Below are 21,829 nucleotides of genomic sequence, written 5' to 3'. Positions count from 1 at the left end.
TGGATCTAATTCTTTTCAGATCAATGTTTGTAAAAGCAGAGACATAAAACACTTAAACGTTTCATTTGGTTTTATTTAAATGATAACAAGGCTGAGGAAAACCTTTAGAACGTGTCACAGAAGGTGTAACTGGTTTCTAAAGCAGCAAAGCGTCCGTTTCCAATTTAAAGTTGGCCACTGCACAAACACAAAAGCATCCTGGGCATGAATCTGTGGCATTTCAAAAAACAAAACAATAAATGTAGGAGTGTCTAAACTGAAGGTACAAACAACTTGCTTTTACAGGCATCCTTAAACTGGGACAGTACCTTTTTAAAAAAGCAGGAGTGCTGTAAAGGAAAGAATATTAAGGCATTGGTAGTATTGTGAAGATTAAGAGGTGTTTTCTTGGCAGTGAGTTTTCCAAGGTTGCAGCACACCAAGGCTTTAAACTGTCTTGCTATGTGTTTGTTGCCATTACATTTCACTAGTCAACACGTTTTAGTCTCAAAATAGGACACAAATGAAAAAAATGGCTTCAATAAAAGTCCTAGTATCTGACTACTTAGTGCAAAACTCTACTAATGTTAAAGCTCTATTCCTATAGGTGGTTTTATAACAGGTATAAAGGGATCCCTGTAGCATGTGAGACAAAGTGAATGAAAACACAGCTTCGCCTACCTGTATCCCTTCAAAACACAACTAAGTGTAAAAAAAAAAAAAAAAAAAAAATTAACTCCTCATTTTCAGGGCGTATTGGCAGCTAAAAAAGTCTTATGATTGCAGCGCAGTGCTTGCGGCGGTGCAGCGAGGTCAAATAGGGAGGGACGTAGGTCTCACACGGTCAGATCAGCCATAGCACGCTCCAGGGGGTCGCTGGTCCAGTAGTCGTGGTCCCAGCCCAGGAACCAACCAGTGAAGGTGGGCGGCTCATGGCCCTGCTTGATCTTCACGATGGGTGTGCGGGGGTCTCTGTTGGCTGGATCTGTCTCGATGTAACGAACCGCTGAGGAAGATAAGAAAAACTTGAATTAGTGCTAGTCATAGCACACTTAAAAACAGAAAAGAGTTATTTAACACCAGGCCGAAAATCTGTGCTTTGTTGCCTTCACCGAAACAAGGTGTGGTCCGAAAAGTGTTTTATTGCACCTGTAACCACACCCAGCAGTTATGTCAATGGGTCCTGTAGTACACCTGTACATCACTACAGCAAAGTGAGAAATTAAACCACTGGAGTTCAGCAAAGATGAGGTTTTCAGGGGTTGTTAAGTTACGCTTTAAAAAAAGATTGTCAGATCACTTACCCTGAAAAAAGTTTAATAATCTAATACACATATGGTGCTTGAGAAGATTATCTTTAGTGATAATTATCTGTCTCTCTCTGAGCTTTTTTCACCCCAGATGTTCTTACCAGACGACACTGCTTCAGTTTTCTCTTCCTCGTGGGCTTCATTTCCGATCCAGACAAACACCTGAAAATGGGAAAGTGTTATGCTTATTTGTTCCTTTCATTGCAGCGACTCTGCTTGGAGTCTGTGTAGTGGGGCTGAATCAGTCAAATCCCTGGTTTCTTTACCTGCTCCCAGGTGTCGAGGATCATGACATCATCAGTGGCGAGGTCGTCTTGGGTTATCTCCCCGGGTACCTCCTCAATCTGAAAGGAAGAGAGGGATTGAGTGGAGCTGTGTTGATGTACTGTGTGCACCAAGGACTGTGGAGCGTTCAGTCCAGGTACATGTGCTTTCTATTCAGTCTTTTTTTCCTGGTGAAAGCATTAACTGTGACATCTGGGGATTATCCAAAGTAACCGGTACATTATTTCTGGAAAGGCAAGTTATTAGTAAGTACTAGGTCTCAGCAGTGCATTCCTCAAACGCTTACTATCCACAAGGGCATTTACGTTCTGTGAAATGACCCTTTAAAACAAGCTCAAACCAAAGACTTACAATGAAGTTTCCAGTCTTGTTGGAGCAGGCGAAGAGTCTGGGTGGATGAGCGTCCATCTTGTCCTTGAGTCTGGTAGAAGTCCGATATTCTGTTTTTCCTCCCAGAGCGCCCCAGAACTCATCTGTGAAGACGTCAGACACACTTTAAGTTATTGTGGTTTTATGTATTGAATCATAAAATGTTGAAAAGCTCCACAGAGCTGCAGAGTTGATGGTAGTTCTCTGTGGGTTTGTCACTATGTGCAGTTCCTTTTGCATTACCATTGCTGATGTAGGAAATATTGATTAATGTAGCTTTAAATAAGAAACAAGATTTGCTGTTTTTTAATTAATATGAATTTTCACTCACAATGTGTTACCTACTAGCTGTTGAAGGTAACTTTCGCTTACCCAGTGACAAATTATCAGCTTAAGCTCACAGAAATAAAATGTTGAATTTCTGTTTTGTTGTCTTTAGCAGCCCTTAACTGAGGCCAGCCCTTAAAAGCAGGGTGTTTATAAAAAATGGAAGCTGTTGTGTTTTAGCCTGAGGTTTTCTATCTGCTAGCAGAGAACCCAGAGAACTCTTTTTGGGCTTTAAAATCAAATCACAAGATTACTGAAAACATCTAAAAGGGGTGATGCAACCAAGTCTTCTTTTGTTTTAATATAGATGAGCGCAAGCACTTACTTTCGCTGAAATACAAAAAGAAAACTATTTAGCTTCACATTCACAAGCGCTGTTTCAACAGCTTGGCTACAGTTTGTAGCAGACACAGATACAATTCTTAGTATGTTAACTTGTACGGGGTTTCACTTTGACTTTGTTATTCTGTGTTTCTCACCAGTCTCTCCTCCCTCAGGCAGCTCAGAAGCAGACACTCCCAGGATGTCACACAGCTGCTGAGCTCCCTGCTTCTCCGTGTCACTGGCACCAACCCCCACCCACAGGAAGGAGCCTCCGGGCGTCACCAGAATAAAGGCATCGTTGGAGTTCAGGTTGGATGACGCAGGGTCAAGCTGCATGGACGCAGAGGTATGGCAGGTTAACTTGAGCAGTTCTGCTACTTAAGTGCTACCGTTTGTTTCGAGATGTCTGGCATTTCCAATTTAATACTCAGTCAACTTTGACCAATGTACAGAAACAAATACATTTTTGTTTAAATTTCTGGCACTCCTCAAAAGACTATAGAGGACTTGGTTCACTTCATTCTGCCTAACTTTTAGTAGTAGGCAGCAACCAGACCTTATTGTGGATGACAGTTGGATGGAAAAGCTACAATAAGTTCTTTTACAGGTTGCTAAATTGATAACCACAATGAAATATCCACAATTAAACTCATTCCCTAGCCAAAAAGTTACAACTGAACACTGAACTGAACAGGCCATTAATATATAGTTTCATTTAAAAACAAGGGGGGAAAAATGGTCATTAATTTATTAAAACAGCTGTGCACTGGACTTTTAGCAAACAGTGTAACAGGAGGAGATGTTGGGAACTATTTTCAGAAGCGGATTAATACAGATTTGGTACCGTAGTGAGCATTCCCAGCAGGACGGTGTGATTGTGAAATATGTGTGATTGAATCAAAGCAAACAACCGTGGCAGTGTTCTTTATAATGAAGAAACATGTCAGCCAGCAACACTGTGGTGCACTGATGTGTTTCAATAGTTTTTGGACAACAGTGAAGCTCAATGGCACATGTCAGACTTTAGATAGACAGACAATACTTATGAGTGGGGGCCAATTCATTGTTGGTTTTGGTCTTTTCATGGGATTTGTTGACCGTGAGAAAAATATAGTATACCACCATACATATCCTTTAAAATCACCTCTTGCAGTGGTAAAGTTAAAAAGTGAATGATGCTGTGTTCTCTTACCTCCACAGCGCGGGTACATCCTGCTGAGTTGGAGCGCACCTGGAAGAGTCGAGTCTCCGCAGGAGCGGACTGACCTCCTTCTCTGGACGTTCCTCCCTTGTACACCACCATGGGCTGTCCTCCAAACAGACTCATCAGATGGGCCGGCTCTTTCCCCTGCACCACCCTCACCTGGTACACAAACCGCAAACAAACATTAAAACTTGGGAATGATAAGATCGGTTGTTACAGTTAAAGCTGTGGCAAAGTACCTCATGCAATTTTAAACGTTTGTGAATTCTCTCAAGGTGGTGCAACCCAATTACGTTAAACAGATAGGGCCTTGTCGTCAAATATGCATTAACACATCTTGCTGCAATCACCAAGTACAGACACAAGATGGCAGCATGGAGCTAAGCCACATGTTCACCGTCTGTGGTGGGTGTCAAGGTTTGTGAAATAAATGCACAGTGATGACGCAGGTCATGTCTAAAGGTATTAGGAATCTCTTTGGTCTGCAGCTTTTGTCAGAAATGTTTATGGCTGTCAGATGGTGCAAGCATGTCTTCTCTTGAATCAGTCTTCCCAGCAAGACTGTCAGACCAGAGAAAAAGTATATGTAAGCTAAATACACAAAAGGGACTTCTCCCTTTTCACACATTGAGAGATCCATTTCTAATGTGCTTTTAACGTAAGTGATGGGAGGAAAAATCCACAGTCCTCCTTATGTATAAAAATACATTCCAAAGTTCAAATAAAGTAAATATGAGACTTCAGCTGTTTCACTTAGAAATATGAGTATCTTCTTTTTAGTGCAAAATCCTGTCTCTCCTTTAGTGCACACACAGAGTCATGCCACAGCACTCCAACAACATAAACACGAAGGTTGCACATGCAGGGTGCAAGACACACCTGAGGAGAGAAGTGCGAATGCAGAACACGGAAATGAATGGAGACTCACACGAGTACAGAGCCAGGGCTCACTCTAAACAACTCAAGAGTTTACAGACTTGACGTTGTTTTATGATCTCCACAGATATTTCCAAACTCAAACATTAGCACCCACTGACGCGTTAGGTCGTCATGATGTTGTTCTAACAGCAGAGTTTGGAAACAGGGCTGTTATTTATGTGGAGCAGACCAGAGTTGGCGACAGAGGAGGAGGGGACCTCCCATTAACATCCACATCGGAATGTCCTGTTTGTGCTTGACCGAGATCGTTTCACTGTAAATTCACTTTAACTCCTTATCACACTCGCTAAGTGTTACAGGTGCCAGAAAAATGAAGATAGCGGCTCCCTTCAAAAATCAAGATTCACATTCATCTGGAATGTGAGAAGGGAAGAAATTTTTTTGTCACTGGCTCTGGACAAAATCATACAAGTCATTTTGAGAGGATGAGGAGCAGGGAAGGGAGGGAAAATACCTGAGTGGTTACAGGAGCACCAACAACCTGAAGAAACAGAAAAGGTCGGAAACCAAGGAGGACAGAAGCAGCAGCGGGGAAACCATTAAGGGAGAGGAGAGTGAAAGGATGTAAAGGTCAGGGAGAAGGTGACTGCGCTGAGTGAGCTAGAGGAGAGAGACTTTAATGACTGAATGATAAGATGGATATAAGCCACTCATAGCCACTAAAGGAACAGTGTGTTTTACCTGCACAGGACCACCACCAAGCTCATCATCCAGCTGGGCGCCAAGGATAGCAGAGGCCGCAATTTCATCCTGGGTGGAGTCCGATCCTTGCCTGGGAGACAATTACAGTGCATTATCATTACACTGAACATAAGGAGAAGCACGGACTGGGTACGTGCTCACAAGCAATTCCATACCCCACCAATTTGAACTGAAATTGGAAAATATTTGACTTCTATGTTCTTTTAAAAAAGTTCAAGGCACTTAACTTTTAACACGTGGTGTTGCTAAACCAGTATAAACGATTGCTAAATTTGATTGTAATTGTTTTACAGACTTCTGAATTTGCTGTGTTCCTCAGAGCTCTAATATGCGTGCTAATATATCAATTGTATTAATTTCAACTTTCAGAACGTCTCAATTTCTCTTTTAAAAAAGGTAAAACAAAGGTTTGTAATTAAAAAGAAACCAAGGTCAAAATTGCATTAGCAGTAAATATTAAGTACAAATCGACTACATCAACCGACCAGTCACTGAAAACGTGATGTAGTTAAAGTATAAGACATTACCAAATGTAAAAACTAAACTGCGTGTGACGTCAAAGGGTTAGCCTCTAGTATTCTCACCACATGTAGATAATGTGTCCCTGACGTCCTCCGTGGCGGTAGTTGTAAAGGATGATGTAGCTGTCTCCACCGTAGAACTGTCCGTAAGTGGACGGGTCCACCAGCACCTTGTCGGATCCCTCAATACGCCAGATCTGTCAAGAAAATAATAAAGAATTTCTCAGTGAGAAAATATTGGGACTATTTACTATGCTATTTCATGTTTTGTCCCCCTTACTACAAGTTACAAAGCTATTACATTACATAACATGTACAGTATAATGCAATGTAATGATTCTCCACAACAGGAAGCTATTTGGTAATTGTTCTGTAAATGGAAAACATCCCATGCATACAGGATGGGAAAGTAATAGCAGCAGCAACTAAGTGTTTTCCCTTCCTCCCAGGTAGCCGTTGCTTTACATGAATTTCTGTACTTTTGAAAATAAACTTTGTGGAGATTATCAGTGGTGCAAAGCGGGTGCCCCACGAAAGCCTCAGGTCATCAAGGTAGTACTAAAAAACCTCTCGGAGACAGAATCAAACACTGACAATCAGTCCACTCTCACCTGTTTCTCTCCTGTGCCGTCATCCACCATGCCGTGCTGAGCGGCCATGGCGGGGGAGTCGTGCAGACCGGCGGCGTCAAAGGGCACCTTCTCGATCTTGGCGATGCTGTTAGCGATGTAGGCCACGCCCAGGCCCTCTGTCTGATCTTTGTCCCGCCAGTCTTTGAAGAACTGTTTGAAGAGCGGCGTCTCGCCCATCTCTGGCAGGATCTGGACCTGAGTTTGTTTGGGGTACCCCATCTTCTTGATGAACTCGTCGGCAGCTTTCATTGCTTCCTTTCGCTCGTCCATGTTGGCGTCTTTGCCTGTGAGCAAGAGAAAAGATAGCTGAGGTGAGGATTATTAAATTGTAATGTCATTATTAAATAATTATACATACTAACTAAAGAAATAGTGATATTAAAATTTTCATTTTGGAATTGTCTACAAGAATTCTTTCTGAGTTGTATGGTGAGCTAACTGTGGGAGTGACTCATAGACTTTCATGTCTGTACACTAAATACAAAGCAGCAGCCAGTTAGCTTAGAGGACAAGCTGGCAGGAGACCTCAAGGTGGCCTTTAGACTGCAGAAAGTCACAAGCCAAGAAATGGACATAAGCCTTTGTAAAACCACCAAGTGTGTTGGTTTTTGTATAGATTTAACCTACATAAAACATTTTAATTAGTGAGCTTTAGAGGTTTTTTACCTTTTGACAGAGCCAGGCTAGCTGTTTCCCCCTCAATCTTTGCACTAAGCTATGCTAAGCCAAACATCTCCTGGCTCTAGCTTCATATTTAGCGTACAGACATGAAAGTTATCCTTCATTCAGTCCTTCTCATCTAACTCTCAGAAAGAAAGCAAAGAAGAGCATTCCCCAGAATCTTATTATTCCTTTAATTTACCTTAAATATCACTGTAGTAGAACCTCTTGCTAAACATATGGGGAATCCACCGCATCACCCTGCACTGACCTTTCCAGACAAAGATCTTGCCATCGGAGCCGTGGTCCAGAATGAAGCAGTCGCCGGACTCCAGGGCGCTCTGGGTGAACGGGTTCTCTGCTGCCACCAGGGCGATGGTCATGCCTCCGCTGGCATTGGACACCTGCAGGAGGAAAAAAAAGGAAGAGAAACGTTGATTAGAGGCAGGAAGTGTCACTTCCTCCTCCTGGGTCTTTCAATCTAGGATATACGAGCTGCCATATAATCAACTCTATTACAGACAAATTCTCACTTAAAAGTACCCAGATATTTCAGAAGGAGATCGGTTTATCATGTGTATTTTAAGAACTCAAAAGTTATGTTTGCTGCTCCCAGAAGACACTGATTACCGAGTTAAAAGTAAAAAAGTTCTTCTTGCAGCAAACACAGTTCAAAAAATCTTGTCAGCACAAGAGATATTAAAGAGAAAACGACAGTCTGCGTGTCTGGGGTGTTCCCACTTCTCTCACCTTGTATAGTTTGGCCCTCTTCCTGTTGGAAGCATCAGCTTTGATGTCATCAGTGTCTCCGAGAGGCAGATCTGGTTTAGGACCCAATACCTGGGGACAGGAGTAGCGGTTTTAACGCAGATGTCCATTTAGGACTTCATCCGTTCTCACCCTGCACTGATCTTACCTCTATCATCTTCTCTCTCTCCACCCCCTCGTCACAGACATAGACTCGGGCCCTCCCACTGCGCTCGTTGTCCCGGATACCCTTGGCGACCTGAGTAGCCTTCAGCTTCTCAAAGCGGTTGCTCTGGGAGCCGCACCACTGGTAAATCTCCTGTACAGCAAGAAGAGGAGCAGATTGCAAAGTAGGTAAATAAAAGCCTGAAGGTGGAACTAGCATTTTGTTTTACAAAAATTAAGACCAACGAATGGATGTTAAAAAAAAAAAAGTAAATTTAACATCATAATATTTTGATTATCTAATATTGGTTTGGTTCATCTGCTCAGTCTGTCTCACATTTCCCAGGTCCAGGATGAAACAGTCTCCCTGGTTGAAGCTGTCCCAGCTGACTGCCACCTCTGTTGCCCGGACAACACGCCGACCTTTGACCTGGAGAACCCGCTGCACAACCACCTCGTTAGTGACAACATGCTTGAACCCAGACGCCACGCCCCCTTTCTGGAAGACAAGAGTTGCATTTCAAAAGTCAACAAAATGAACAACAAAAAATTATTATTTTTTTTTAAGGACAATGGAAAACAATGACAAAATAATGCAGTCATAACAGACCGATCGTCTATTTCACAGATGCAAAATGCAGTTTATGGTTTAAAATATGATGAAATACAACAAACATGCATCTTTTTCTTTGTACATAGATGTTTTGCAGCTATAAACATGACATCTCACCATGTATTTTATTCCAGACTTGAAGTAGCCAAGAAAGGTTTTGGACTCGTGTCCCTGGACCTCACGGTACTGGATGGGTTTTCCCCCCAGGAAGTCATCCATTTGTACTGTAAAGATTGCTGCCGAGCCGCTCTCATCCTGGGTGCATAAATCACCTGCAAGAGAAGCACCGCCGATGTGTTCCATATTAACCTTAGTGCCTATTTTATCTCAGTAGTCATCCTGTACAAACGTACAACTACGCAGAGAGCCATATTTTGTTTGACCAATTCACTCACTGAGGACTCAGTGAGTGAGGAGATCAATATGTGGGAGCAGCAGGGGGTCAGATCACAGCAGACACGTTCATACAAGCAACATTATTCTATTTTTGGTCACACAGAGTAGTTCAGCAGCTAGTGGGAGGATTATATCAGATCCTGTTTATTGGTAAATGCTGTTTCCGTGATCAATCCAAGCTGACTAAAAGCACATGAAATCAATAAAAATAAAAACACATGGCTAAGCTTTTCGCTGTCCTGTTTGTTTTAAGCTAATCCTAAAAATTACCCAGTCAGAAACCCCCTCTTCTATCAATACTCATCTACAGGACTAAGTTTCAGGTTTTGGCTGATCCGAATACCATGTCACATTGATGTCTCTGTCCAGTGAAAACCATCTATGAGGACACGGCTGAAAGATTAAATCCACCTTAATAAAAAATAAAATAAAAAACCCTCAAACGTGTAGTTTTACCTTTGATAACATTTTGCAGATAAGATGTTATTTCAACTAAGTCCTATTTTGAATCCAGAACTTTAACTTGTATGTTTACAATGTTGTATTGCTGCTTTAACTTCTGCATCTGAATACTTAGTCCACCGCTATCAATATAATTGTTTCTGTATGCTGGATGTTGGTGCAAAATGGTCTAGACAACATCACAAAACATATGTACCTTATGAGGTTTTGGATCATCATCAGAAAAAATGTCAGCTCCTTATGTAGTTCCTTGTAAGCCATTCAAGTCTCATAAGCTGATATCAATTTACAAAGCATGTCTATTCTACGCTCCTAAAAGGAAATCAGGCCCTTCAGATTTTAGATCTGAAGTAAGCAGGATGAGACGCAGCAGAAATATAAAACGCAACAGCAGAAGCGGAGGAAACACCGCCTGTAAACACACCGCGTCAATTAAAGTGCTTTTGTCGACTGGTTTATCTCTCCTCATCCTTCCAGATTCAATACGTCACACGCAAATTGTCAAGTGTAAAATACTTTCCAGGAGCACAGATATAGATCCTCATCTGCTTTGCAAGTCAAATAGGACTGTGACTGCACCGGTGATCTGTTCTTCTGTGTTTGGTCACATGTCCATGGAAACATCCACACAAACAAAAAAACAAAATGGATGCAGAAATGTTTGTCCCTTGTTGCTTTAAAAATGTGTTGAATTAAATTTAAATGTAAATCCATTATGCTGCCTTTAAGAAGAATTTGTTTTTGTTTTCCTATGCATCAACATTTGAATATGGTGTCTTTAAACTATATACTTATTTGGTCTGTCTAAGATTATTACTATCACTGTCATACGTTTTATTTTATTGTTTTGCGGGAGGGGCTGCACATTCAAGAAGTGCTGGATGACTGATGATTAAATTGATTTCCTGTTTACTTTGACACACACAATGTTAAATTAACCTTTCAGAGATCTTGTGCACACAGTTTATTTGATTTTACACACAAAAAAAAAACATCACAAAGAAGGAAAATGTCCCCACATTTTTAAAAGCAATGGACATACTTTAAAGCAAATCTTCCATGTACCTCTGCTTATTTCTCTGTAATAACACACCATCCATCTCACTGCACTCACCCAGCCAGTAGTGGAGGTCGTACTGCAGGTTCCCGGAGCGTTGTTTAATAGTGTTGAGGATGAGGTAGGCGTCTCCGGTGTAAAATCCGCCATACAGCTTCTCGGGAACAGGCACCAGGTCAAAATTCTCCACCCTCCACACCTGGAGGCCCGACTGCTTTCCGGCTCGCTCAAACTCTGGGTGTTGCGCTGCCATCCTGCCTGCAGGAAAATCACACACCTGAGATTTAGTGTGTTTCTACACTGCAGGTCTAAACATACAGGTGAGTTCCAGTGGCAACAAGCTGTGGTCTAACACTCCCGAACAGTGTTCAAACTCTGCAGCGAGAGTCATAGAGCTTTGTAATAACTTTACAGTGTGACTGGGACTCCCTAGTTGTGAGACGTTTGCTCTGGAAAACATAAAGCCGCGCCTCTTAAGGCTGCGTTGTTGTCATGGACACAGATAAAGTTTAGGGTTATAGTCAGATATTAGTGCACAGCAAGGTGAGTCACTGGTGGCCTGTGCCCAGTGTGTTTCCTGCAGTGGGGAAGGGGAAGTCCTGTCAGTTATGACTCAGGCGTTGTCATAACTTCCAGTGATAGTGGCAAAATAAACACTGTGTACAGTTATAGCTAGATAGATAGCTAGATAGACTGGTAGTATATAACTAGGTATTTTTGTTCCTCAGTCTATCATAACAATATAAACACAGCCACAAATATCTGGTCTCCAGGGGTGGGAGATATGGAGAAAAACTTCTACCACACTGTATGCAACTTTGTTGTTTCTTTGAAAGAGGTCATATTCTGCTTTTTGGCTTTTTCCCTGAAAAACACCCCTGAAAAATCTCTTCTCGCTTCCAAACACTAGCTACCCTCCAGGCAGTCAATGGACATAAAGTTGTTACTGTGATGTAGAGACAGAGCTCAGTTAAAACGTTATGGATGAAAAATACTTTTGTTATAAATTAATAACTCACCACTCTGAAACTCTTGCTCCAGTCCATATTGCTAAGCTGGTAAGGGGAATGTAAACAGCTGAACAGAAGCCGTGTCTACTGGCTTCTCACTGACCCGCCCTACTCTGCTTCTGATTGGCTAGTAGTCCTTCACTAGGAACTGTGGATATGCGACTCCCAACAAAGATCATGTAGAAGCCAGATGCATCAGTCCATAGCTAAAACGAAGCCATACAGGGTGCAAAGAGGAGCTGCAGCAATGTGCAGTAAGACAAAAATATGGTGTTTTTTTGAAAATTAAACCATGTAAACCTATTCTGGTACAACCCCTAAATAAAATGATAACCCTGAAAATGAGGATAATATGACCTCTTTAATTTGTTACCAAAATAGTCAGTCAGACACTGGTCCAGTCACAAGCAAATTCACAAACACTCACGCCCAAACATTCATGTACACACACACCATTCACTTCAGCCATATCTGACAGCATACAATGAAAGTGGCGCCCAACCAAGTAGGTGTCTGTGCTGCATTGGATTACAACCCACAGGGCTCTTAGTAGCATGTGTGAGTGTTTGAGATTTTTAAGATGGGAGTTAAGAATCCTGTTAAAATCAGTCTGGAAACTGTTTGTAGAATAGTTTGAATAGAATCGGCTGACTCTGTCGGTTTGGACATGCTTCAGGCGTCTGTCTTAGAGAATTTAAAGGAACTGATTATTTGTCTGGAAAAGTGTGGTTAAAGACAGCATAACAAAGAAGTGGTAGAATGGAACTACTTGTAAATTTGTAAGTACTCTTACAACGTTTATGAAAAGTTTACTTGTATTTTACTTTCAACATTATACTTTTAACTCTAAGTGGCACATGTACACTTCTGTCTCCCTTACATTGACAGCTATATTGATTTATACCTACAAATTCAAGATCATATAAAATATGATGTATTATTATAAGTTTAACTACTCAACTGTATATAAAGTAGTTTAGTCAGCTACATCATTCAAAAGCTGCACAAAGCTGCACAACAATTTCTCTAAAGTGAAGCAGTGTTCTCAAATTAGAACCTCATCTCTCTGAAAGGGCTTCTGTGGCCTTTCATGGTGCATATCCTCTTAATTTTACTAATTTGTTCAAATGTTGATGTGCTTAAGACATTCAAACCATCAATGCTCTGAACTATAAGGAGCTGTTAAGAAAGCTCAGCTCAAGGTATCACAAAATATGTAAAAACTGGAGGTCATGTAGTTCAAAATGAACACAGAATCCAGTTTACCACAGGAATGCTGCTCGGACCAGCCGCCTCTCAATTTGCATGACTAACCGTCCATGTTGGAGCAATAATAGGCCATTCTTCTAGGCGGCCGTCTGCCCACAAACATGGCAGGAATCTGCTCCTGACCCTGGAAGAAGGAAGTGGCTCAGAATTCACGTAACGAGGCCAACAAATGTGGGGTTCCTCCCCCCCCCATTGATGCTCTCCTCTTACGTAACAACCAGACTTCACTGCACATTACTTTGTAGCTCTGGAAAGTTTCAGCATGGAAAAGTATTTTCACAGTCACCATTACTGATTTTTAAATGGGACACCAATATAATGCTCTTTTAGATTTTGCATGAATGAGTATGGAGTGTATGCAGTCAAAAAAGCAAAAATGTAGCCACAACAAACGGGTACCAGGAGTCATCTGAGGTCATGTACCGTCTGACCTTCCATGACACTGCAGCGCCTGTATCCAGGACATAGAGAAACTGGGGCTGCTGCGCAATTCCACTGGGGTCATAATAGCTTGATGGAGGACATGGAAAGCTGAATTTTCCTACAGCGGCTCTAAAGTAGCCTGCTGGAGTTTCCAGCCTAGAGAAACTTGAATGCCACAAAAGTCAGACAGAAAATCTGCAGTGTCTGTGGCCACACAGGAATATTTACATAAGCCTTAGGTGAGTAGCAGCAATGTTTAATCACTAATTTGTCAAGCCTGAAAACAAATATACCAATAGATAAATCGCAGTTACAGGAGAAATATGGTTACACTGATAAATTGATGCAAATTATAATTTTTTTTTACAAGGACATGGAAATGATAAAATGAGGACACCTTGAATACTATCACATACCGTTATCAAGTGTTTAAGAGGGTGTCATGCTGGAGGGGGTTTTATTTTTATTTAATGGACTAAGAAACATTTATTGATGCGGATCATCTGGCTTATATGTCGCAGTTTGGCTAAGCCTTCAGACCTTCTGTTTCCCTGACAGCAGTGTTTATCAAAAATAATCAGCAAAAGTTCCTGCTGGATCTCTCTTCAGGCCGGTGATTGGACATAGTGGACTGGATAGTCAAGATAAGATGTTAAGCCAATTAGGTGTGTTTTCCTGGTAAAGCGTGCAATACAGACTCTCTTTATCCTAGGATGTTCAGTGTATAGGTAGAGGGATATACTGTATATCTTCTGTAATACTGTGGAATTGATTAATGTAATCTCAACACAAATTTGTCATTTTTAAACGTAGGGGAACAGCTCAAGATTTTGGGAAACGCCCCTTTTGGGAAACGCCCCCCCCCCGGTCACAGAGTTAGATGAGAAAACGTATACCCCTCCCATGTCTGTGTCTAAGTACAGAGCTGGAGCCAGGAAGCGATTAGCCTAGCTTAGCAAACAGCTAGCTTAGGTCTGTCCAAATTTTTAAATTCAGCACCCCTAAAGCTTGCTATTTAACACAGTGTATCCTGTTTGTTTGATCAGTATACAGGCAGTAATGTAAAAACAAACTTTTAGTGGGAGTATTGTGATATATTTCTTGGAAAAGAACAGTGACTTCCGGGAGTCTTGTCATTACGGTGAAGCTCACGGTACAAGGTAGATATATCTATCATTTCACAACACGGGGTTGTATAACAAGATGAGAATGCAGTTCCCTTTATTAGTGTTGTAGTACTCGAGACCGGTCTTGGTCTCGAGACCATTCTTAAGACCATTTTATGAAGGTCTTGGTCTCGTCTCAGACTCGACCGCATTTGTACTCGGTCTTGTCTCGGTCTCGGACATTGGAGGACTCGGGATTTTATTTCAAGACCATAACTTTGGGAATTGATAAATTGCTTTCCCATTGTCTAATTTATTTGTTAACATCCTAACTTTGATTGGATGGAAAACATATTTCTTCAAATGAAACCAATAACGCTTATTAAAAATGTGGTGTTCCCATTAAGGACTGTCCCCCCTTCCCGCGAAGGTAAACATGGAAAAGGAGTACTGAATAAAGATGCTTGCGTTGATTTCAGCTCTAAGTGTTTGTATGTGGGTGGAGGGTGACCCATGGTGTCATCTTTGTTCATCTGTTAATAACCTGTAGCTCTGTTTGCCCTGCGGGTAGCTTATTAGTGTGCTCTTGAACACCTGTGGCACCACTTCCTGGGTTACTACTCCTGACTGCAGTCTAATCACACTCTACTCCTCCCCACAGGCACACCACTCTCTGGTTTATGTCGCTACAAGTTTATCCTTATGTTTTTGTTGTGCACCAACACCCATCCCTTTCACGCATGCACCTCACACATGTTGAGTATTTTTACTTTGGTATTTGATTTGGTCTAATTAACAAAATAGTCTTTCTTAACAGTTTCCCTTGGTTTGTCCCCCTTTTATTGTTGCCACTAGAGCCAAGCCATAACAGGTGGGTACTGTCTTTTTTAATCCTTTGGGCTCTGCAGAGTGTTAAGTTTACTTATAAGTTTCATGGGGGAGATTGTGTTGAATGCGGAGCTGAAATCCACAACATTCTGATGTAGGTGTTGGTTTTTCCCCCGGTGTGAGGGGGGATGAGTAGAGGTCATTGGAGATGGCATCCTTTGTGGATCTGTTGGTTCTAAAAGCAAACTGGTGAGGGTCCCGGCTGGCTGGGATGTTGTTGTTGTGAACCAGTTACTGAAAGCACTTCATCAAAATGGGGTTGAGTGCCTAAGGGTGGTAGTCGTTCAGACTAGATACTGCAGACTTTCTAGGTACAGGAACAGTGGTGGCTGTCTTAAAGCAGGTGGGAACCCTCTCCTGAGACTGAGAAATGTTGTAAATGTCAGTAATGACATTAACTAGCTGATTGGCACAGGTTTTTAGTACACGGCCATTAATGTTATCAGGCCTGTGATGTTTTTGATGGCCGGCCATGTATCTTTGGTGTTGCTGGTGTTGAGGTCTCGCTCCAGTCTCAGCTTTGCCTCCTTGATGCCAGCTTTCAGTCTCGCTCTGGCGGTCTGTATGCTTCCTTGTCACCTGACTGAAAAGCAGATTTTTTTGGTTCTGGATAGAGCCCTCACCTCTCATAGAGGCTTTCTGGTTGGGGAATGATTTTATTGACTTTGAGATCACCACATCATCAACACATTTGCTGGTTTTCCTAAGTGGGGGCCTCTCTGAACATATGTCAGTCTGTGAATTCAAAACAGTTCTGTACAGCTGCTGTTGCCTCATCTCTCCAGACTTGTCAGCCTTTTTGTCAGCTGGGTGTAAGTAGGCAGAAGAAGCAGGGAAATAATGGCTGAAAATGGGGGCGGGGGAGAGGCTTGTATCTGCCAGGAATATCTGTGTAAAGATGGTCCAGGGTTGTGTTTCCCCTAGTACGATGGTGATATGCTTGTGGAATTTAGGTAAAACAGCCTTGAGCCCCGTTTGATTAAAATCGCCAGCTACAATTAAATGACCATCCGGTTGTTTTGTCATGTGACTACTGATGACCTCATTCAGTTCCTGTAGTGCATTTTTTGAATTTGCATCTGCAGGAATGTGAACAGCAACAACAAACACACTGGTGAATTCTCTGAGCGGATAATATGGTCGACATCTAAAAATTCCACATCTGTAGGTTGTCATGTTCTTCAAGAAATAGCAACAACACGTAATATACCCCTGAAACCCCAAAATTGTTGTTTTAACATTTCTTGCTACACATTAAACAAATAAGATACAATGTGTTATTAGTGTTAGCACGTTAGAGAAGGCGTATTGTTCATCTTTGGACAGAGCCAGGCAACCCTTTTTCCCATTGTCTTCAGTCTTTAAGCTCAGCTAGGCTAATCGCCTCCCGTTGCCAGCACCACACCTAACACACAGACACGAGAGTGGTTTCGATCTTCTCATCTCCTGCTTGAAAAGCAAGCAATTGGGCTAAGCGGATCTCCCAAAATATATAACTATTCCTTTAAGCAATTTCTATGACAATGATGAGTTTAGTGACCCGTGATCCCATAATCGCATTTGGTGACAGTACCTCATAACTGAGTATACCATAAATGGTTTGAATATTGCATCTAATGCATCTAAATGAGGTAGCTACCACATCCTCCAAACTGCTACTCCCTAAATATCTGGGTAACCATCCAAAACAGCAGTGTTGAGAAAATACAATGACTTTATGTTCCCAAACAACTGGTAATAAATTTGAAGTAACTTCTGCTGGAGTTGATTTACAGCCTTTCATTAAACTGACACACCCTGCAATATGAAAACAGTTTGCATGCAGAGATCTGACCCGAGCAAAGAGACCCTTCATTAACACAGGGACGGATGTACCGCAGAGAAATGTACTTTTAATTTGAAACCAAGTTTGTGAAGGTAACATTATGGCTTATAAGCACCTGGAACTGTGGTCATGAAGCAAACATACAGTACGTCAATGTACAGAGAGCAACAGGAAAACGTGTTACCGCCGTATTCACTGCACCTACACTTGGAAGTAAAGTTTAACATCATTGCTTCTATGGAGTGCACATTTCATGACAAAAGGTGCCAAAGTAACCCATTCTGTCCCCATGACAAATGCTCAAAGACATGCTGCATATGTAGCCCTCAGATTGCCTGAAAATAGAGCTGCTTTTTTTTAAATCCTGAAAAGTTGACTTGTTCGAGAAGTCTTTATATCCAATAGCAGCTTTACACCAATAGAATATATCACTTCTGTGGGACTACCTACTCTGAAGATCTTTGTTTCTGTGGCACTACAAAAATATAACATTGCTTGTGATCGTCCCCTCTGATGGAGAGAAATATTCTTACTGTCTCTATGCATCAAAGCCGTTTTATCCCACAGTAAGATACCGTGTCTGTGACTTAATAAAGCAAACATCATCACATCTGAACCACTTCACACTGTGAAAAATCAAGGGCAGTATTAAGAAAAGTAATAACAACTCTGACAAAAGATAGATAACCACCAGATAAACATATTTTAATATTTTTGTGCAAACTTTTGTTAAACAAAGGGCAGCAGCTGACTAAAACAAACCATTAACCATGAACCATTTCTGGCAGCTCCAGATTGGATAAAGTGACTCAGGGGGTTGGGAGGGGGGGTAGTTTGTTTGACCCAACACACACACACAGCTTTGAGCTTAAATAGAACAGGTCACATGACTATTGGTAAGCTGCTTCTTCACAGTCATGCTTTGAAAAGTAGATGGTGCCTTCAGGCCTTACCACACCTCTGCAGAGCCGGAGGTATTTGTCGAGTTCCTACCTCTGATCACTGGCTCTTTGACGCACCCTTCGCCTAACAATAATCTGGGTCATTCCTACCTCAGTTATTTGGTCCCATCCCCCAGTTGTTTAACCAGCCCCAAGTTGAGGCCTGCATGAAAACTCAAAACCTCCACTGTGCAAACAGAAAAAGTCGATTCATATGATAAATATTTTTTATGCCCTTGTGATTTGTCTGCTGGTGTCCCACTTGCAATAACAAGCACATGATCGTTTTATCTGTAAATTCTGAATTTGTGGGCTTCAGTCCAGAGTTTCTCCCACAAAAAGAGATTCTGCCTTTAGGAAAGGGATTTCTTGATGACTCACTTTCTCCATGCATGCCGCTCTCAGCCTCTTGAGGGCTGTGCAGCTGCCCTCCAGCTCGCTCAGGGCAGAAAACACTCTGCACAGACTCTACACTCTTTATTAGCCGCTTGGCTTCCCTTTAATCTGTTTACACAGTGTAAAACAAAGGTCATTAAAGAGGCTTTTATAAATAACCGCTGTCATATCTGGATGGTGTTTAAGGATATGAGCAGGTTGTTCCAGAAACAATCTACCTGAAAACGCTTTTTGGAATCAGCCAGCCATGGCCCAGGTACTCTGTAACCAGTTCTGTTTTTGATTGAATCAAATCAAGCATATGCCCTAAATGCAAAGCCGCGTGTGTTCTGGGACAGAGGTGTGGTTATTTGTTTTTTAGTCAATGGGAACCCCACCCAAACTTGTCTTCCCTAATCCAGTGTCAGTAAATATTGTCTACAACAGTTAAGTTCATCTCTTCGAATGAGTGTTTTTTCAAATTGAGAATTTGAACATTACTGTGTCATGTTGAAGATTTTAATACTTAAAGAAGGGTTTAAGTTTGAGGTCTTTTGTAAACCATGAACCATTCAACTGTCCAGAAAATTACTCATATGAATGCTTTCTGATCTTCCACCCCAATGGTTAAGCTCGGGTTAGTTTTAGGCAACTAAAACTACTTTGGAAAGGGAAAGATTTCTTTCAAGTCACACTATTCTTGGTAAGCACTGATTTCACAATTTGCAAAAGACATCCAGACATTTTTGGCTTGAATTTGTTGAGTTGAAAATCTATAGGTCTGTCTAAGTTATGTTTCATTTATGCTATAATCCAATATGTAATGAGGAATAAATGAAAACTCTGGTTACAGGTAACCTAGACAGTGCCAGCTTTAATACATACATCTTCTGACCTGCAAATTATTGTTTACTGGGTTTGTATGCCAAACCATCCACCCAACCTCCTTCCTAATGTGACGCCATCTCCATGTTTGCTCCAGAGAGATGATATGCATGACTGCAAGAGGCTGCTTGTCAGGAGTGGCAAGCGTAACCTTTGTTTACGATTTAAAAGTTAAAGAGATGCTGTCATCTGTCGTGTAAGGACCATCTCCCAAATTTGGATTTTCTGGCTCCAGCAGCCCACATATATTACAGCAAGCAGGAGCCTAAACAGTCAGACTTCAAAATATCCCCAAAGAAACCTTTTGGTGACATCCCTGACAACTTGTCTATGTTTTACACTCTTTTGAGCCTTGACAAGGCATTTTGAGAACAACCTAAAACTAAGTTAGTGCTAAAATGACACCAGGAATGCGTACAACATGATGGCATTCTAGTCAAACAACCTGACTGTATTTCCTTTCTTTCTTTTTCCTTGTTCCAAATATGGCGATTATGTTCACATACAATAGTTTCCAGTTCAGCTGCCCCACCCACTTGCACACATGGATAGAAAGCATGCGCACAGTTGTTAAAGGCTTATATCTAAATCTACATTGGGGTGCAGTGCAGTTGGTGGGTTCAGGAATCCCTGTAATCGCTGTCCGTCTGATGGCTTAGTGTGGATCTGACACAGCGCTTTCTGGTTGACTCTAACAAAGGTCTGTCTATGGCGTTCTCATACACACAGAAAAACCTATCCAGCAAACTGTCTGAGGCACGCACTTAGCCCAGCTGCTGTAACAACTCACCACAAAAAAGGATGTTCTGACTTACTTCCGCAGTGAACAGCCCCACTATTTGTGTGTTTCTATGGCAACCACAGATGTCTTTAAATAGAGGTTAGCATATGCAGCTGCTGAGGAAAATCTCACCATTTTTAAAGGTGACGCTCAAACTAATTACTTGACTTTTTTACTATGATGCAGCAAAACAGAGCATGTTAAATGTTGCCCTGGGGTTGGAGTCACATCATGGCAGCCTGAACTCACTTTAAACAGTTAAGGAGTATGTGACCAAATCTGTGTGGCCACTTTAAGTGGAATCACACAGTATTTTCAGTGATCTTCCAGTTTTAACTGCCTGTCCTTATATGGCCGCAGTTGTGTTGCACTTCAGGGGTTTACAGGGTTTACTTTGAAGGAGATAGACAAAAAAATAACTTGTGTTCAAGTTAACCATTTTACATGAAGAAAGAATCCAACTTTTTCACTCTATAGCCTACAAACTCTTTCTGCCCAGCATCAAACCTTTGTTCCAGTCTGCATGGGAAGTAATGGTTCACTTGATTATTACAGCAGACCTAATTAAGGCATCAGACAATCTGTGCGCGCAGTAAGGCTATAATGCTTTTTTTGTTGTTGTGGACAAAGTGGATTATAACGTACCTGAAAGCGTAGGTTGTGATCGGGGACGGACGGACGGTTGTGGACCTGACTGAGCCGCGGTGAGTGCTTCTAGCTGCAGTGGGAGCAGAGAGGCTTCGAGTCGGCGGGGCGGCGCAGCGCAGAGCCGCTGTTTATGCTTCTGGACCGGGACACTCCCCGTTATGACACTCCCCCGCTGCACAGCCTGCAGAGGGGCGGCCGACACCCTGTTGTACTGTCAGCTTGTCTCACCAGTTTTCTGTCTATCTATCTAGCTTATAGGCTATAAAGCACTTAGGTACAAGGTACAAGGTGGGCCTACATGTATTCAGCATTTTACAACACAGGGTTGTAGAACGAGATGTAGTTGTAGTTCCCTGATGAAATTATGACACATAAAAAATATAGGCCTATATCCTACCGTAGATAAATAGTCATAGAAATAAAAAAAGGTTTACATGGTGGAATGCTAATAATGAATTACAGTGTACATTTAATTGCCTGTGTAGGGGTTGTAAATGCAAGCTCAGCCCGGACTGAGCCTGCACTTCCGGTCACCAACAGAGTGTGCATAATGAACAACACTGCCCCTGCGTGGTGCCAACGTCTGTCTTTAACATGATCATGCAGGCTACTTGCTTTAGGCATGTGCTTGCTCATGGTTTTCCCCATGTGCTCACAGAGGGTCAAAGGTTGGCAGCAGCCCTTGTCATTGGGAAAAGTGAAGTCCTGTGAGATTCAGACTTGTTTTTTCAGAAAAGGAGATTGCTGCTCACTGTTCTTGCAGTTATGACATGTATTTAGTGCATGATAATAGTAATAATAAAAATATTTCAAGATATTACATAAGCCCCCTTTCAACACACCTGCATGAAAAACTGGGTGTGCAAGTATCTGTTTCCTAATCTGTTAACATTAACACCATTTAACACTAATGAATCTGAAGGCAGACAGAGGTTAGCAGTGGTGTAAGTCCTTATAAAAGTATGCTGCAAATATTACTGTGAGAT

The 21,829-nt window shown here is 41.8% G+C and overlaps 1 protein-coding gene across 1 annotated transcript; it reads right to left on the bottom strand.

Moving 5' to 3' along the window:
* Window positions 1-58: 58 nt before the first annotated feature.
* gsna (gelsolin a) lies at window positions 59-21,021 on the bottom strand. The gene is made up of 16 exons (XM_038733052.1): window positions 20,841-21,021; window positions 10,750-10,950; window positions 8,895-9,049; window positions 8,502-8,663; window positions 8,169-8,318; window positions 8,003-8,092; window positions 7,524-7,656; window positions 6,572-6,876; window positions 6,024-6,157; window positions 5,419-5,509; window positions 3,787-3,957; window positions 2,750-2,924; window positions 1,926-2,047; window positions 1,556-1,633; window positions 1,391-1,451; window positions 59-985 (listed from the first exon to the last, which is right to left on the bottom strand). The coding sequence occupies exons 2-16, from the start codon at window positions 10,943-10,945 to the stop codon at window positions 816-818; spliced, it is 2,193 nt and encodes a 730-aa protein (XP_038588980.1). The 5' UTR covers window positions 10,946-10,950; window positions 20,841-21,021; the 3' UTR covers window positions 59-815.
* Between the last annotated feature and the right edge of the window lie 808 nt (window positions 21,022-21,829).

This window comes from Micropterus salmoides, unplaced genomic scaffold (genome assembly GCF_014851395.1).
Source record: "Micropterus salmoides isolate LMB-PRFRI ecotype aquatic unplaced genomic scaffold, ASM1485139v1 Ms_hic_scaffold_20, whole genome shotgun sequence".
NCBI classification, from domain to species: Eukaryota; Metazoa; Chordata; class Actinopteri; order Centrarchiformes; family Centrarchidae; genus Micropterus; species Micropterus salmoides.
The sequence above is the reverse complement of the archived record's forward strand: the minus strand, read 5'-3'. Positions and strand labels throughout refer to the sequence as shown.